This window comes from Tyto alba, unplaced genomic scaffold (assembly GCF_018691265.1).
Source record: "Tyto alba isolate M040663 unplaced genomic scaffold, T.alba_DEE_v4.0 Super-Scaffold_1, whole genome shotgun sequence".
Taxonomy (NCBI): domain Eukaryota; kingdom Metazoa; phylum Chordata; class Aves; order Strigiformes; family Tytonidae; genus Tyto; species Tyto alba.
Genome location: NW_024881261.1, coordinates 18,881,421 through 18,901,004, shown reverse-complemented (window position 1 = coordinate 18,901,004; position 19,584 = coordinate 18,881,421). Strand labels below are relative to the sequence as shown.

The 19,584-nt window shown below is 37.2% G+C and overlaps 1 protein-coding gene across 2 annotated transcripts in view; it reads right to left on the bottom strand.

Annotated features, from left to right (window-relative positions):
• Positions 1 to 738: 738 nt before the first annotated feature.
• Positions 739 to 19,584, bottom strand: part of SLC35G1 (solute carrier family 35 member G1) — a 34,426-nt gene continuing 15,580 nt past the window's right edge. Inside the window, exons 4-5 of one of the 2 annotated variants that reach the window (XR_006164941.1) lie at positions 964 to 1,166; positions 739 to 773 (exon numbers count right to left, since the gene is read on the bottom strand). Coding sequence is in view for 1 of the 2 variants with exons in the window: in XM_042788676.1 (XP_042644610.1) it covers positions 1,152 to 1,166 (15 nt within the window). In the remaining variant the exon portion in view is untranslated. Of the gene's footprint in view, positions 1,167 to 19,584 lie in introns of both variants that reach the window. The other variant, XM_042788676.1, reaches the window with a different exon arrangement.

Here is a 19,584-nt window from a genome sequence, read left to right as displayed (position 1 = left end):
ATTTATTCACTTTTACTTCCTGGTTTTATGTTTATTATCTACTCTTTCAGTTGCTTACAGGTTCTGATTATTAGAATAGAGAGATAACATACATCCACTATAGTAAAGCACCTTGATCTTTTTAGCAGTGTAACATCAGATTCATTTATTGCTTAGGAGACATGAGACACGGCCAGTCTGAACTAATTCAGTTCATTAACTCATAATATTGATCATTCTATACTGAAATACAGTACCTGTTGGATAAAGTCCAGGTCTTACAGAAATTTTAATACTCCCTTTGCTTCCATTGTGGCCTGGATTTCCTTCACTGCATACAGTACCCCAAAAAATGCCATCATACAATATTTTGCAAAAAGTAAAATTTGAGTAGTCTGTCTTTCCCAATTCATCTTCTGTCTGATCTGCATATTTTTCAGTACTTCCATATATTCATAGATTGAATATTGACCCAAAATTCATTCAGTTGTTACTTGAGTGTACTTTACATTTTGTTAGTGTCAGAGACATAGTAACTACTTCATAGCAAATCATGCAGTAGGCTTTCATCACTACAACAGTGACAATGAATTATCCTCTGAATACACAGGCAGCAGGAACCTTTCCATGGAAGCTTTTTCCAGTTTCTCTCTGCTTTTCCAGTTGTTTTAAAGACTGTAGGAAAGTTATTATCACATTATTCCAGTGGAAAATATATATACATTTTCCTCACAATGTGTTTGCACTTTGTTTTTTTCAGCTTGCAAAACTCCAACTATAAAAGATATCCTGTACTGAAAAGAAAGTGATACATTTTACAGAATGGAAAAATTGGAGAAATCACTATATCCTTAACTCAACAAAAGACTAAGGCATCTGTCTAACTTAAGGCACATGTCAGTGGGACATTTTGGCATACCAGGATCAAACACGCTCAAGCAGTTTCTTGCATTAAGGATCTCCCCCTGAAATCCAGCTCCTCACCTGTAAATTGAAGACTTCCATGTTTCACCATGACACTTGAAGATTATGTAATAACAGTAAGATTTTGAACACTATGATGATGTAAGAGATCAAAAGCTTTATAACAATGTGAAAGTTATAAGTCAGCTACAGTAGTGGCAGGTGCTCTCTACAAAATACTTAGATGTTCATTTCCTTCAGGATGACATTCACTTCTCTGGATACTGTAGGAGAGAAGAAATGACCATAATTACAAAGCTACAGAACTGCTGACGTAGCTGCTCTCTTCCTGAAACGTGTTTATGCAATTGACAGTTCAAAAATTGCATCCCTGAAAAGCACTGCAGACTGAGAAAAATTTAAATACAAGGGAATAATGTGCCTAGATATATCTAACAATAAGTTGCTACTTAGTATTTTTAATGTGATTTCCTTCTTTAAAAACAAGTCAGAAGTTATATGCAGATCACGAGGATGAAATTGCATCCAACTTACATATTTATGGTTGAGACAAGCCATCTTCTTTCCATTCCAACAGAGTACATGATCCCCTGAGATGATACAAGCAGATTTACTTGGGAAGAACTTAATTTCCTTGGTGACATATGGGAAAACAGCCTGTTAGAATCATTACCTGGGTGATCCATTTGCCTCAGTTACTGCGAGATTCATCTGTTTTGGACCTCTCTTCCTGGCTGTACACACAACGGAGGTAACTCCCCTCAACAAAAGTCACTGACCTTTCAAAACTAATTTCTTCCCAAGGTGAGAGAAGTCTGCAGGCACTGGTTAGCATCCAGGACTCCACTTCCTCTGCGGGGAACTCCCATGCCCAAGTTTTATACAAGTGAATTTTGAGCTGCTTGATGACCTCGGTGCTATACAAATGAAGAAATGATTTTTTGCTGCACTGGACTTTATTCATGGGTCACGGTTTCTTTTTAACACTCTCAGCCAAGCAGAAAGTGGTTTGAGATTGCTTGAATTTTCTCTTTCATTGTACATCAATGTCCACTATGTTTTCATGAGAACTAGCTGTTAGTCATCACAGTGTACCCTACTCCATCAGGCTTAACAATATAGAAAGACAACACATCCAGCTCAAATCTACCATATTGATAGATTCACTAGCCATACAAAGTGAGCATATAAGCTCAAGGTAGAGATTCAGATTCGAAGTTTCACTAAACAAGGATTCTACATATAGTATTTATAGGTGGAGAAAAATATAGGACTTTCAGAAAATACTAATGTTGCTTTTAGCTCTTATCAGCTAACAGTCTTCTACCAACAATGTATTTTGGAGTTTGGGTTACAAAACTGATTTAGAGATGAACTTCAAAGTGATGCATAAATATTAAATTCTTCACATTCCTTCAAGATGGTAAGTATTATTCACATTATACAGATGGGAAAACTAAAGCAATGTGAGTTTACTTGGGCAATTTTCCCAACATCAGGAAGAAAAGTAGCTACAGTGGTAGGATCAGTACTCAAGAATACCTGGCTTTTTTTCTTCACCCAGTCTGAACTATACATCATTTGCCTAAACCCTGCAGTATAATGTATAAGGGAATATTTTGTCTTTAATCGTGGTATTCTGTAGCAAAATTTTCAAACTATTTATTTAACAAATTACATAAAACACTTAAAATATGCTTTTAATTTAAAAAAATAGCCAAAAGGTTTTTCCTTGGGCTTTGCTCCAAAATTCACCCTTCAGCTAGGACTGAAGAAAAGCATGCACGCTTGCGCACATGCAAACAGAAATTCTAAAAGAAAATTAGAAACATATGAAAATAATGATTGAGAGTGTTTTCTTAACTGTACTCTGGTTTCAGTACAGAAAAATTTTCATTGATTTACTAATGGATAGCAATCCTTCTTCTAAAGGAACACATAGGCCTTATCTTCAATTAATTCCTTCCTTCCTTTAGACCAATTATCCTTCTACACAAGTACAACCCATGGACACAGGGTAGTGACTGCCCTGTCACGGCAGCCCAGCTCTCTTTATAAAGAACAATTCTATTTCAATCATAAGGTCATGCTGCCCTAATGAGAAGAGTTTTTATGGAAAGACATTTTCAGTTAACACAACTATTATTTCAGAAAAAGCCCAATTTTGAGACTATTTTATTGTGATTGCTAGATAAATAAAACCAGTACAATTTCTATGCTGATTCAAAATAAACATATGGAACACAAACTACTTGAATTTCAGAAATTGTTTTTATATTATTAACTCTGGACTGGAGGTTTCTTATCAAGCCTGCTATTCCATGGATGTTTCAGGGCCTTTGTAACTATATTAAAGATGTAAAGTCATTTTACGTGATGTGAAGTGTGTTTTGCCCATCTGACTATTATAAACACCAGCAGTCACAGAGGCAATTCTGAAAGTCTAATGAACATGCTCAAAGACTTTGACATTTCAATTAGGAATAAAAAAAAATAAACTAGATAAAATAAATAACTGTCTAAAAAGACTAATAAGCTGAAATGCTTAATTTAGAGTTTTGGAATTGACATCAGCTATTCAACTTTCAAATCATTGTTAAGTCATCTTCCGGTTAGTCTTTGGAAGAGATACAAAAGGTTTTGGAGGAAACTTTAAAAAACCCCATACATTATTTTCAAATATCTCTAAGATAGAACATTACTGATAAGGATAATTAACTATAAATATGGAATAATTGCATTATTGCGTTTTTGGCTATACAAGTTTTAGTCTGACAAATTTTATATATCAGTGGAGTAAGTCCTCATAGATCAAATTAAAGGAAGCCATTTATGCATCAACCATATTCCCATCACATAACTGAGCTATATTTTAGGATTGATTTTTGCTACACCATTATTCCACGACAGTTTCTTAAAAGTTAGAGACTATATTAGAACACAGGTCTTCAAAACACTAAAGGAATAACTTTTCTTTACTTCATATTACAGTTCAGGCACAATGGCAGTCAAACAAAGTATTAACACTAGTAACTGAATAAAATTAATAAATTGAATAAAATTGAATGCTACCCCATAATTTTATGTTCATTCTCCCTAAAAAAAACATAAGATGGAAAATATATATCTATTAATGGATTAATCTGTGAGAATTTGGGGGGTGAAGAATAGTACATAAATATTAGCAATATTAAAGAATCAAGTAATAAACACAACATTCCAAATCAAGTTATACAGCCATAATGAAAATGTATTGAGAAGCCTGCTTTATTACTTTCCCCGTATAGTCTCAGATTTAAAGTTCCTCAAATGTTCAGTAAAGTCTTTAATACATTTATAATAATAAAATATGTTGTTTCTTGAATTAAATTACATGGTCCAGACAGGATGGAATATTGTCCTGAGCATCTAAACAATAAAGCCTGATTTATCTAAGATAATTTATCTTTATATAATCCCATTAACTGTTCAGGTTACTTGTAGTTTTCCAATAAAAGCTCAGGCTGCTGGAATTACTAACATATAAAGGCTGCAGAACTGACCAAAGTTTTGTACGATGTTGGTATACACAATTCAACTGAGAGTTTGTGCCATCCTAAAAGTAGACATTTAGGTAGTGCTTTTTATAGACTAACCAAGAGATATTAAATTTTATGTGATAAAGTCTAAAGATAAATGAGTTAAATAAGCTTTTATACCATTCTTATGAATTAGGGTAGAGTTTAAATAAAAATCACTAGCAATATTTGCTGTTCAATCTAGTAAAAACATATTTTGGAATTCACATACTCTGAACGTCTTCAGCATGTGTTTGTTTCATATTTATTGCATTCTCCTACCGTATGCGAGAATTTGCAAGAAGACGTCTTCCAAATTTGAAGGAATGACCTTAGATCTAACACACTTTGGTCTGCTACTAATACCACTAGTTGGCTGAAGGATTTCTAAAAAAGTATGTGCTTTTGGGAAATGGATGTGTTTGAGAATAAGGACACTCAAAAAATCAGCTTACAAAACTTTAATAACTGTTTGGGGAACCAATATCCTAGAAAAAGAGGCAATATACACACAGAGATATTATTGTTAACAAACCAGCACTTAGACAGGGAAAAGGAAGCACATTGACAGGATGAGTAGTAGGTGATTAAATTTAAAGAAGAATTGAAAGTGAGAGTGCCATTCATAGGGCTAGATCAGTCTTCAGTCTTCACTGGGCAATTTGTGAACTACATCTTACAAGGAGTTAACTTAGGCTAGAATCCTTGCTCCCATCTCACATAACACAGAGGCAACTTCATCCTTATCACTATTGCATTTTGAGATCCCTGATTTCTGTTGCACATGGATGGCTTCCAAACAGAAAGCGTAATTCAGATAATGTTCAAGAAACCGAAGCAGGTTTGGTTATACAACATGGTGTTTAAAAGAGTCTGGCCCCTTGTGTGTCTTTTTAAAATTTAGTTCTTCAATTCTGTTTTTCTTATTAAAAGCTATTGAACTGAAGGATATTCCAACATGTGTTTAAAAGAGTCTGGCCCCTTGTGTGTCTTTTTAAAATTTAGTTCTTCAATTCTGTTTTTCTTATTAAAAGCTATTGAACTGAAGGATATTCCAACATGTATTTAAACTGTTAGTTTATTGAATCTGGCAAAAATAAAACTGAATTATTTTTATAAAGAAAATAGATGATTGGACTATTCAGATATTCCAATGTGTAACCAAATACATATTTTTTTTTGCCAGCTTTGATTAGCATATGCTAGTGCACGTGAATACTGGACATGTAACAAAAGGTCTTGCTTTGCCCACTATTTTGGCATTTGATACTGTCAAAAAAAAAAACAAAAAGCTCAAGAATAAGCATCTGACAGTTAATCTTTTCCATCAATAATGGAAGACTACGATCTGTAATTTACTTTTAAAAGCAATCTACTTTTATATTAAATTCATTTCTAGTTCTGTTAATAGATTGGCTTTTGCTGTCACCATGCTTGTGTACATGCTGTTTGTCATAGCAATATGTAGTTATACTACCAGCAGCATTTGATTGAGATATAAAGTCAACATAATTTCTTTGATACTTAGGGACATAAAAGATGCATGTGGTTTTGCCACATCATCTTTCTTACTAGAAGTGCTAACAACAGAATGAAAAATAATCAGCATATTTCTTTAAACATGAAAAGGAAGTAAGTTCATTATCTGCCCAAATTATTCTGAAAGGTCATGAATAGTATTTCACACTGAATAGTAATTCACTGCAATTCTAATGTAGCATTACACTAACAAATTAATTGAAAATTAAAATAAAGTGAGAAAAATCTTTTAGCAGTGTCATAGCACCCATATTTTAGCGTGCTAGGCACTTCAATGCTTTACTGAAATCTGTAAGACGTAAGTAAATAATAATCTACTGTTTTCTACAAAGTCAGGCTGGCTGATTAGGTGTTGAAAATGTGAGAGTATGGGAATACTTGTGGTTAATTCTTAATAGTTATTTAGAAATTAGTATATGTGACCAGGACTTTCCATGAAAGCAGCCAGACAATAAGACTGCAAAAAAGGGTAATCACTGTTTTATTCTTTGCTTATGAAATTAAAAAAAGGACATGAACTTTGCAATATCTTTTATAGCATTTTCCCCCAAAAGGGAACATTGTTAAAATTACTGTAAATTATAAAAATCCATATTTTTATAATTAACATGTTCTAGTACTAAATACTTAAAGCAAAAAAAAATTTGCCTTGTTCTATTGTCACATCAGTGCACATAGTTTCACAGCTAGTCCTGAACAACTCAACTTTGTGTAACCTTAAATACTACAGAGCCTTAATAAAGTGTTCTTTCTTTTATAATAAAAACAAAATAAACTTCAGTTTCTGTTTTATATGCCAGTTGAGATTTTTTTGCAGTAATTCCTTCCACATCTGCTTTGCAGCTTTCAGGTTTAGAAAAGCAGTATCTCCCAATTTCCTTTCATCAAAATATCCATAGGCTGTGTTTTATAGACCTGTTGGTACACTTCAATGCTGAAGCACTAATTACAATTTGGAATCCAATGTAAGGCTAAGAAAATAAATACATGCGGTTATAAGGTATCTAATACTGAAAATCCCAAACAACCTAGCTAAAAATTCTTCGAAGTGTGATAACATACCAATATAAGTACAGCTGAAATTATCACAGAAGATGTAGAAATAATATTAAAGGACGTAAAGAAAAAAAAGTAAATAATAAAACTGAACACAAGCACCACCAGATTCTAAACTAATGACCTAAGATCACATGCAGAAAATTTGTCATCCAGATTATGACAGTAAAACTAATGCTAAAGAACAAAATTTTTTGGGAAAGGGGCTGATAAGGGAAGAGCTTGACAAACCATTTGTCCAAAACGTAAGTTTCTAGGATTTCTGAAGATAGTACAGTGTTGGCATTTCCTCCTGATTTCAAGTTTCTAAGTTGCCAGTGTGTTGTAAATGTCATGGGCTTTTCAGGGAGCAGTCCATTGACGGGAGCGTATGAGGGGACAGAGAGCGTAAGATGGACGATCTCCAACTCATATCAGTCATCACTATATGCAGGATTAGGAGAGTTTTGCACTGTCCCAACCAGTCTGTAGTGCTGTAGTCCCTTTTTTGTGTGCTGTCACACAATATTCGTCCCCTTGAGGATACAAGCATAGTAGCCACCCTCACTTCCACATCGGACAGGTGATAGTCTAAGCACAGCTGAGAAACTGAATGTAGCCACTGCTCTTTAGAGCAAGTTGTATGTAAGCATGGTATGATCTATATAAAAATTAGGGGGGCTAAAAATATCCATTAACCTCAACAGAAAGAGAACTAGGCTGTAATTTTAAAACATGCAGCATAATCCTTCATGCTTCTGTCTAGAAGTTCTTAATGCACTAAAAACATTTAAATGGGATAAATTAAATGTGAATAATGCTTTTTCATCAATTACCTGCCTGGAACATATTTGTAAGTATGCATATGACAGAGGAAATCCATTTTCCCACCAAAAACATTGATCAGTAAAGACTGCAAATAAATGTTTTCAATCCTGAAATGAAGCTTTGAATATCCAATACAAGAAGACAAAAAGCAAATTAGAAAAACATGTTACAAAATATCTGTGAACATCACAAAACTTGGAAAGACCAAAAAGAGTCCTCTGGAAAATTTAGAAGAGCTGAATCAAATTGGCAAGTACATTTGTCTCATGGGAAGCAGGATATAAGTTTGTTGATCAAAATTCTGACATCTAGAGAGCTACAGGCTAACATGAAGTAGCATCCACTACCCCAAACCCAGCGTTTCCAGGTTTCAGTAAAGGCATACTAAAGAAACAAAATTGTGGGTTTAACACCAGTTTTCCTGTTTTCTTCCATGCTAACCCTGGGATACAAGTTGTAATCTGAAGCAAGCAGCACACTGTCAAGGGTATTCTTATATAATCAGCAGGGAACAAACTGTTCCTTCTCTTCCTTCAGTCTGTACCCAATCACACAGACAGTTCATCGGGACAGTTTGCTACAGAGTACTTGCCAGTGAGAGAACAAAGAATTTCCCCCCACTTTTCCTTTCTCTTCCCCCCCCCCCCCCTGCCTCGCCCCTTCCGAGTGAATGTGAGATACAGGAGACTGTTCTCTAAATTTGGATCAAGATGATTGATGATAGAGTTTTACATTAAAATTTACAAGTTCTGATGAAGCAGGAAATATGGTTAATCTGTGAATTTTACAGTTTGCATAGTTAAAAAAAAAAATATCTATTTCACACCTTCCTTCCTTCTCTGAAAACACAAGATAGCCTAATTGTGCTGATAACATCATTAATTGAAACCAGCCACCTTTACTACAGACTAAGAACTAATGAACTGGAGGGAAATACAGCTATGTGGTTCCAGCAAGTAAAGCATAATAGTGAGATGAATTACATGAGCAAACCAGGCCTCTGGGGTAGAAGAGGCTACGTTGCTATTTAGTCCTCTCATAGGAGATTTCAGATTGTAGTATTTCTTTATCACTCTCCATTTTTAATAATGAAGATGTTTTGCCACACAGCAAGAGCAAAGAATGTCAGCTAAGTGTTTTTGTATGGACTTCCTACATACATTACTCCAAATAGTAGAACAAAGGGCCTTATTCATATTATATAAAGATGATGTTTGATGAAGAAATTGAACACACATCTATTACGAGACATTGGTTGGCATTAAATATTTCTGGTAAAGCAAGAAAATGACACAATTAGGATTACTTTTTAAAAGCATACAGCTTTTCCTTCATTTCCCGATCAAAACTCAATAGTGACTGAGCAGTTTTAATGGTAACATAAAGGAATGTTTGTTTTAAGAAATAAATTACAAATGGGAAAGTTGAAAGTAAATATTAATATCTGATTCATGGTGCACTTTAGGTGAAATAAAAGGGATTTGCCACATAGCCTTTCCAAGTTATATTAAAAAGGCTTTTATTTCCTTCAACATTTTTTAGCTTCCCAAAAACTGTCCAGTATGTCCTATTAAATAGAACACCACCTACCAGTTCCAGCTAACACCAGCAAAAAATCCTCCAGCCAACCTTCCAATGGAAAACAAGTTGACAAGTGTTTTTTCTAGTTTGCTGTAGTAGCTAAATGAATCACCTCCTCCTTTTCTAAAACTTCTCTCCCTTAAATTACCTTGAAGTTGTAACAACTGTTCCCAACTCTACCAGGCTTCGAGCCTGAGGGGTCTATGCTCAAAAGCTTGCATGACTTCCCCATTTAATTGGCTGGTCTGACTGAAGAGGCTCTTCCAGCACACCTGGTCCTGTCCATACCCCTATGCTGTGGTGACCAGAGCAACACAGTTATTGTGAAACCCTGGCATTGGAAATATTTGGCAGGAGGGCCCTGGGGATGAAGTCTAGAAAATGTATAGGGCCTCCCTCCCTCAGCACCTGCACCGAGAACCTGCTCAAGGACTATGCAGTGGTCTCACCCCAGCCCAAAAATAAAAATCAGAGTGGAACAGAAAATATTTTTCTAAGTCCCCCAGCCAAACAGGAGGAAAACATGGGCCAATAGTTAAAACGTGCTGATCAACTGCTCAGACAGCATCTGTGCTCTATTTCTGTGCAAAATTAGAACTATTAGCTTAAATTCATCCTTACTCATATTGTCAGCCCTTTTTGGTTTCCATGTCTTGTTTTTGTTCAGTAAATTGATTGGCTTTTTAAAGATTGCTTAGGACAGATGCTAGATATACAGACCATATCATATCTAGCAACATCATTACTGATGAGATGTCTATCTTCATTACAACATCCCCTCCTAATTCACTGGCATTCACATGAAGGTGGCAGATCCACTCTCCACTTGCTTTCCAACTGAGTGTTTTGGGGCTACAGAGAGTTTACAGAATTTCAGAGCACACACTGCTAAAGTCCCCCTGTATCCTCTAGAATGTTGTGCTCTGAGAGCGGGCGCAGGATGCAGTTTAAAACATCAGAAAAGAGTTTAAGAGATTGTTCAGGGGTTTGCTGAGCATCATTCTATATTGCCATTTAAGTGTTTCAATTGCATTTGTACTCCTATTTAGATTTAGATATTTACATTGTGTACAGGTGTACTGTATTGATGATTTTATTGCCTAAAATTGTGGATTTGGATTTTTAACAGGATTTAATCTTACACATTAAGGAATACATTTAGAAAGATAGCCCCACCTACTGACAGAGCAGTCACAGTACAGCATAAAAATTGGAGAACTTCATACTCGTGAACCAGAAAACATGGGTTTCCTTTCCACCTCTTTCAAACAGACCCCAGAATCACTTTATATCAGCAGGGCAGGAACTCATCTCTCTCATTTTCTCTTTGCTCAGTATGTAAGCTCAGGTGACAAAGTAGTTTCTTGTTATCCTGTCCAGTATTTATTGTCACTTGACAGGAAAATGTAGGAACTTCATTCAGTAGTGGCAGAAAATAAAGTTCAGTACAAAGCTAATTGAAGAATCAAAAGAATCAACTGAAACCTATTTGAATGGTTCCTCTGCATATTGTATCTCATGTACTGCTCCTGTGCTCAGGACTGTAAAAGCACTTTATCAAGTCAATAAAAAAGAGCGTGTTATCCCTGAAGTATTTTGCAACTTTAAATGAAGTTTGTTTTCCAAGTAATAACGGGAAAGCTTTTTCCTCTGAGATGCTTTGATCCCCTTTTTTTTTTTTCTTTTTTGGAGTGGGTAGACAACTCTAGAATTTTGTTTCAAGAGTCTTAGTAATAGCCCTCATCTCTTCATATCCTATGTCACTATTCATTTGTAAATAAGGAAGATTTTGATGTTGTCTATCCAAAAAGCTCTTTCCCCTCTTCCCTTGAAGCTTAAAATTCTATGTACTATATATTTACAGTTGTTCCAAAGAACCTACAGAACTGCCAAGAGAAAGTTGCAAAGTTTCTCCACAAAATTCTTTCACAATTAGTTTTCTCCTGCCTATGCCTGGCACAGTAAGCTCTCTTGGAATCACTTTGTTTTTTCCTTTATTTCAGAGCCTGAGAGATGGTGTAAAGTTATCCTACAATAAGCTAATCCTTTGAGCATATAAAGTGAAAAATAGAGTGCTGGATAGACACGCTAACATTCCCCACTAAGTAACTTGTCTTCCCTCGTCTATTTTTCCCTCAACAATGCTAAGTCACACCTAGAAATAGTCATCACATGCTCTCGAGTGGACTAATACCCTTGTCCAGCTTGTTATCTTCTGCTCTTACAAATCCAGATAGCACTGCAGCATGAAGCAGTGTTATATGGATAATTAAAAATTACTATAATCTTTTTGTAATATTTAGCAATGGTGGTGGTTTTGCAAATGAGAAGTTTTTTCTACTGCTTTTTCCTCTTTGGTAAAAAGTAAATTTAATTACTGAAACACCAGATAATGGGAATCACCGGGATAAATTAACTTGAATTCAAATCATGATGTACAGAAACAAAACAAAAAAATAATCAAAAACCCAGGGAAACAAAACACCACTTAAACACAGGAAATTTTAACTTTACTGACCTGTCAATGCCAGTATTTCCAGTTAAGAAATTGCTGCATGGAATCTGATGAAGCTTCTTTTCATCTCTAGCTTGTTGCAAGGCATAAAAAGTGACGCAGCATGTGAACTGGAGCAGAATTTGAGGCATATGTTCATATTTAACAGGGACTGTTTGATTAACAGTTCTTTCATAAAGCTTTTACAGTCACTACATTCAAATATGTTCTATTAAATCAATGCAAAACCAGAGATTAATTCTTCAGATTCATTTTATTAGCAATGACGAATATAAATCTCTTATGAAAATATTCTTAACATTTCAATATATAAGAATTGTCTATAAAAATATACTACTACATAACAAAGCCAGTAACTTCTACAAAACATATCATTCAACATATATTTAACAATATATAGGACATAGTAAAAATCCTTTCATTAATGCTGAGGGTATTTTTACCCCCTTTTTGTCAAACAATAACTCAGATAACATAAGAAATAACTCATTATGATATACAGAAGTGTTATCAGCATAGAAGTTTATGTATGTTCCACCCTGAAGTTACCTGCATCTTGCAGGAACATAAAGCCACAACTTTTCTTTGGATGGACAGACAGTTATGACCACAAAAACATTCTGCTGCTAACTGCAATGTCCTGCTGAAGTCAGTGTTGCACACCTGCTGTCAGCGTTGTCAACCCTGAACCCATGCAGGGACAGAGATCATGCTTCAACTACCCTCATGGGACTGATGCCACAGATGACCCTGCCATGGTTAGAGAACTGGAAAACTGATTATTCCTCATTAACTACTGCTAGTTAGAAAGGAAATAACTTTTTAAGAGCCTGACTCTCTAGAAATAAACTTTCTTCCAACAGACAAATCTTGAACAAATGCTCAAGGAAGAGAAAATACCATGGGGGGAAGTATTTGTACTAAACAACAATCAAAGGTAGTACTGACCATCTTGTCATTATCAATTTCAGGAAGAGCCATCTTAGAACAGTTTTTGGAATTGGGAAAGAGCCTAGTTTCAGGTTTCAGAAGAAAAATGACACAATGAACTAGTTATTTCACCAATGCTGTTATGCTGAGGTTACTTCATGCCTAGTGTTAGACAAATGCAGGGAATCCATTTCACTTATGTAGACTGCCCTAGTCTACACAATGAACTTGTCAAATTCTTCATGTAGATGTATTTAGAGAGCTTTTGGAGCATACTTTGACAATCAATTTAACCTGAAATAAATTTGCTACAGCACAGTGACAGTACATAGCTTTTTCAGCCATCAGCTTTATACAGAAGAATCAGGTACATAAGGCTTTAAGGCTATAAAGTCCCACTGAAGACAACAGATGATTACAGCATCTTGCATAGTAAAGAACATAAGAAACATGCTTGTGATCCATCAGTAACAACTAAATTTTTTTACCCTGTGTTTATGTGCAAAACAACCAATAATTACTTTTTCTATTCAGGATCCACTGAAATCTGTACATTGAATTAGTATGTTAAAATTCAAGAGAAACAACATTATAGCATAGTAACTGCAATGCAATAATATTCCATCATATTACAAAGGAAGGACATCCTATTAGAAGAGTACATTTATCAAACTCAAAAATACTGTAAAGGTCCCAACAGGACACTATAGGCGACGAACATTAACATATTTCTGACTCAAAGCTCAGAAAAATAACATTTGACCCTGAGAAACTTGCTGTATTAAAACATAAAAACCTAAAAAAGGCTTCAAAAGTAAAAATCTATCCAAGGAAAGGGGAAAAAATATAAGGAAAACATCAGAATCTGAAAGAATCAAGGCTCAGCCACTTTCATTTCATATTCTCAAACTGTTAACCTCTGGAAGAAGAAAAAAAAGTTTGACCATTTTAACAGGAATTGTAAGAAATATTTTCAATTCAAAACCCCCACATTTTAGGATATCCATGCTTTCATATAATTTCATTCTCTTCAAGGCTTCCAACTAAGATTTAGGTTTTCAAGCTACATTTGAGAGGAAGAAAAATTTTTAAATTGAGGTGGTTGAAAAAACTTAAAGCTTAAATGTCTTCCATTCCCAAAATTACCTAGAAAACCTAGTTATAGAAGCTAGCTTGTCATGCTTTATGACTAGAGAAGCCCTAACCAAGTCCTTCATTCTCACACCACTTAAACAATTCTCTAAAAGATGGATCAAAATCAAAATAATGTTCCAAAAAATACAGTATTCTCCAACATATGATCTTGTTTAGGTTATTATTTTAACAACTTAAATATTTAGTGTTATAAATTGAGACCACAATGGATCGTAATCCAATTAAAATTTTATTAATTATAGCAAGTAGAATATGAGCAAAGACAGCGCTGGACGGCAGGGGAGTCTGCGCTCCGCCAACTGCCGTGCTGAGTAGGTCAGACTGTCCCTTTTTATACATCCTGACTCCCGCGTTCATAGAGTGGTGGAGATACTCTGCGCATGTTCCAACTGTTGCTAGGGGGTCGTTTTTTTCCTCCTGGTGGATGTTGAGGCTGAAGCAAGGAGTCCTCCCTCCTTTGTCCCGCGGCCGACCCCCCACTTTCATGTCCTTATACGGAGTTGTTTTTCTTACTTTTATCAGTTTCCTCGGAACATCCCGCGGTTTGCAAGCAGCGTCGGCCATGTTTGTACAAGCGACATCTGAGTTAATAGCTGTTTGCCTTAGCGATTTCACATCCTTTGTTATCCGACCTTTACATTGGGTTTAGTATAAGTCTTAATAAACAATATCCTAGTCCACAGTTTCTCACAATCCCCCCTTTTTCTTTTTATCCTACTATTATTAGACGCTACTTTCATTCTTGGCACTGCAAGCAAGCCTTCTTCCACAATTCCAACATTTATCACAACATTCACAGGGTAATATCTCACAATTACAATCATAGTTCTTACGTGGTATAACGCATTCACAACAATCTTCATCATCTTTGTCTTCATTAATAGATACACTTTTATATTTTACCTCAGACCTTAGAATAAGTAATTTAGCTATGTCAAACCGTTCTCTAATAAAGTGTAAAATATAGCGTATTATACAAGGTCCAAATATAAGTCCCAGAATCAACATAATAAGCGGTCCTGCTAAAGCAGATAACAAAGTGGTTAGCCAAGGTGAAACATTAAACCAGTTTTCATACCACGATCTGCCCGTCTCACGATCTTTTTTACGTTGATCTAACCTTTTCCGGAGTTCAGACATGGTGTCCTGGACTATTCCCGTATGGTCAGCAAAAGAACAACATTCTTCATTGAGAGCTACACATAACCCTCCTTCCTTCAAGAACAATAGATCTAATCCTCTTCTATTTTGCAGCACTAACTCTGATAAAGACTTTACTGAAGTGGCTAAATTTTGGATAGATCATTCTATTTTTGCTAAATCCTCACCTACAGCCATCTGTAAACTTTGTAATTCCTGACCTTTTACTAGGGAGGCTATGTCTGTACCTGCTCCAACTCCGCCCGCTATCAGCAGTGTAGCTAGGGTTACCACGGTAATTGGCTCTCGTTTTTGTCTATTCAGGTCTCCTTCAAAGTGGAGTAACACCTCCTCAGAGGTGTGATAGATCAGACGAGGAACAATAATCACCTGTATGCAAAACTGAAATTGATTAAACACGTTTAAGGATAGGCAAGGCATTACTCCGATGTCTGAACAAACCCATTTAGCTCCTGGTGTCAGGATAGCCCATTTGTCATTTTGATCCTTGTGTCTTTTTATATTGGTGTTAGTGATTGTTTGGTTGCACAAGGGCTGATACCTTTTGGGAACTGTACCTATACATTTTCCTTGACCTGTTACTAATTGAATAGTAATTCCTTGTGTATGGTTCCTCTGGTCATCCCATGGGCATTCTTGTGGGTTTGATCCACTAGACCATTGAATCCTATCTGGTATTCCGATTGCCTCAAAATATGGTGGTCTAATATTGTAACATAACCAGCATTCCTTAGTTAAATTTGGTTTACTTTCATTAAGGGTACGATAAGAGGCTTGCATTAAATCCCATAAGGGGTCTTTAGATTCTGACACTCCTGAATCCCTAACTGAAGAGTACTCAGTCACCGTGTCATTAGTTGTTCTATCTGTTACTGATAGGAAGTTTGGACGAATGGTTGTAACACTTGTGGGAACCATCTTTTTCTTAGGAAAAGTGGGTGAATTCAATACTTTATTCGGCCCAACAGGGAGTGAGTCATATGGCATTTTAACTTTTCTTATGAGAAAGTGCCCTCCCCAATCTTTAGGAATTCCTGCATAGACACGTATTCCCCATGTTCGTCCTACTAACCACGTGTCTTCTAGGGGATCCAATACTTGAACTTTGATGCGGGTACAGACTTCCTTGTCACGTGGAGCTACATAATCCACGTCGCGCAGACCTGTAAGATCTACACCTGTTTGTTCAGGTACACAACCGTCAGGAGCCCAGTTTGCTTTTATATGTTTATCAGGAACCGTTACTCTCCAGCCCGAGGCTACTGTCTCACATCCCCAATAACCACAATAATAGTGTCCAGGATACCTACAGTAAGACGGTCCAGAGGCCGGGCACATATAAAATGGAGGTCCTTTTTCACAAGGTATTGGCACTAAATCACAAAGTCTCACTACGAATTCAGGTGGCCCTGAGTTGCTAAAAGTGGCTATTGTTTTCGTTCCTTCCCAAGATATTAGTTCCCACTTAAATGGTTCATGTGGGTTTCCTCCTTTTGCCTGGGCTATTATCAGTAACAAAACTAACGGTATACCAGGAAAAAGGGTGTCTGTCAATTTTGCCAATTTAAGTATATTTTTACCAGTCCTGGGGAAGTTCGACCATTGCTGCTTTTGCGTCCCATTGTTCTGATTCTTTTCTCCACGGTTTGTTCCTCCTCTGCCTCGCCCGTCGACTCGGTTGCTTCGAGTCACGGGGTGTACCATCTTCTCGGCAGCAAGGGAATTCTTCAGGAGAACAGCTGTTTCGGGCTTTCTGCCTGTTTATATAGGCTTCCCACTTCGCAGCTTTAACTAGTGGGACAAAGCAAGACACAGTTAGTACTTCCCGTCTGCACTTTATAGCCAAGATTTCAGCTACAAAGGGGACCGGTTCGTTGGAGTGGTAACGATAATACTGAGGGTTTATTCCTTCAGCAAAAATTTCCCACCACTCATGGGATTCCCGAATAACTTCTTGTCTAGACTCTAATTGCTTTAATTTCCACTCAGTGAGAGTTCTTTGGAATTTTCAACACTGTGTGCAAACTCCTGTTGGAGGGTATCCATATTCACAGTGTGTCCACCATTTATCCTGGCATACCTTACACCTAAAACAAGCGAATGGGTAACAGTTACAGTTTAAATCATTACACCTAACTCGTATATCTGAAGTGCATACATTACTTATATCAGTATATTTTCTATATTCAATATTATGTGATTGCATGTGTCTAGCAATTTTCTCTACCCCACTTTGTGCGTTTCCATATATAATAAATGAACAAATAAATTATTATTGCAAGTAAAAACAGCAATGTACACTTTATACCAAGAGGCAATGCGACAAAATGCTCAAACAAAGTCTCTATCATTATCTCTTCAGGGTTATCTTGGTATCACCTGGAGTACTGATTACTTTCCATTGAGGTTTCGTCACGGGGCCTTTAATGCGACTGGCATGAGTCCATCCACGCTCAGCAGTCCGGACAGCTGTTTCTGTTGTAAGTAAAACAAGATAAGGTCCCTCCCAATTGGGTTTTAGGGTTTCTTCCTTCCATACTTTAACCAATATCCAATCCCCAGGTTTAACATTGTGAATTTTTAAGTCCAACGGGGGTCGTTGCACAATCAGTCCGTGTTCCCAAAGCTTATTATGATGTTCTGCTAATTGTGAAACATATTCATTAATCACATGGTCTCGAATTAAAACATTTGTTTGTGGATTTTCAATTCTATAGGACATTCCATACACCATCTCAAACGCTGATATTCCCACATCTGCTCGGGGTCTGATTCTGAGAATTAATAGTGCCATGGGTATGCACTTAATCCATGATAATTTGGTTTCTATCATTAATTTAGTCAAAATAGTTTTTGTTGGAGAATGGCTCAGAGACAAGGGTCCTGAGCCCACCGAGCAATTGTATGATCAGAGCCTGCTCTAGCTGCTGATGCTGAGCCTCACTAGGGTTTGCCTGCAGCTGCTCGCAGCTGCTGATACCTGAGGAATGTCAAGGACGCTTCAGCCTTGTGTACCGTGGTGTGTCGAAAACAGGCTAAGGGGAATTAGGAATAGCGGTCTGAGAAACCCAGTGTTATGATAACGGTGGTCTGAGAAACATTGTGTTACGGTACCGTTGTGTATCGAAAACAAGTCAAGAGGAATTAGAAATAGTAGCATGAGAAACTTAGTGTTATGAGAAGCTTGTGCCGTAAGCTAACTGCAAGTAGGTGGACCGTGCGAATACGACCCTTAGAGCTTAAGCCAATCAGCTAGTGACTAGTAGGCATAATTAGTAGAAGGATTATAAAAAGCTGTAACAAAAATCAATAAACTGAAGCACACTTTATCACTCATACTGAGTCGGCTACGTTCTTCCTCCTTGGCCTGGGTCCTCGGCTCGCCCAGCCTGGCAATTGGCGCCTGAACAGGGACCCTCGAGAAAAAGGGTCAACCGGGAATAAAGGGTCTCTCGAGAAAAAGGGACCCTCGTTGAGGCAAGAATAAAGGGATCCTCGAGATGAAAGGAACCCTCGTTGAAGGACCTGGCTGAAGGACAAGGAGCAGTGCGCTGGGGGCAGTGACCGGCGGGCAAAAAGAGCGACCAGAACATCGCATCCTGTGGTGTGTCGTCTCCGGCCTGAACCGATTGAAGTTCACCACTGCAAGGGCTACAAGCTGAGGGCTGCAAGGATATTATAACAGGTATTAAGGTACATGGATTTTGAAGTAGCCCTAGATTTATTACAGAGCTTTTTAGAAAAGCGTGGGACAGATAGTAGTTGCATTAAACAGCTAGCTGGTCTAGTGGCAACGGGGAAAACAAAAGGGGTGCTTTAAGGACTCTGATCTGTTGTTTGATGAAGAGGAGTGGAGGAGGTATGGAGATATACTGTGGGATATGGTAATAGATGAGGACAAACTTGCTAAGAAATTAATGAAACCTTGGAGGGAGATAATCAATAACATTAAGAGCCATAAGGTTGAGAAGAACTTGGCTGTTTGCTCCACCGCGCAAGAAGCGGCAGAGAAATCAGGTGGCGCGGGGGTACCGGGGGGAGCGGCATGCCACCATAAACTCTGCCCGCCCCCCCACCCTTCGGATGGTTCCTGCCCTGACGGCGCGTCAGCGTCTGAGTCGGAGAGAAAAACGGCGGCTCTGTCCGAATTAAAGCAACAGGGTCACACATCGGTAAGGGACAGTGACAAAGTCCAAGAACTTGAAAGAAAATTACAGAAGTTGAGCTACAGAACAGAACTCTGCATTTACAATTACAAGAAGAGGAAGCGCTGCCGGCAGCCCCACCACACCCACTCCTGTCACCTTTATCAGAACCAGCTCCGCTTTTAGCTCAGTCCCGATGGAGTGGGGTGATTCGTGATGCCTTGTTAAAAGTGGA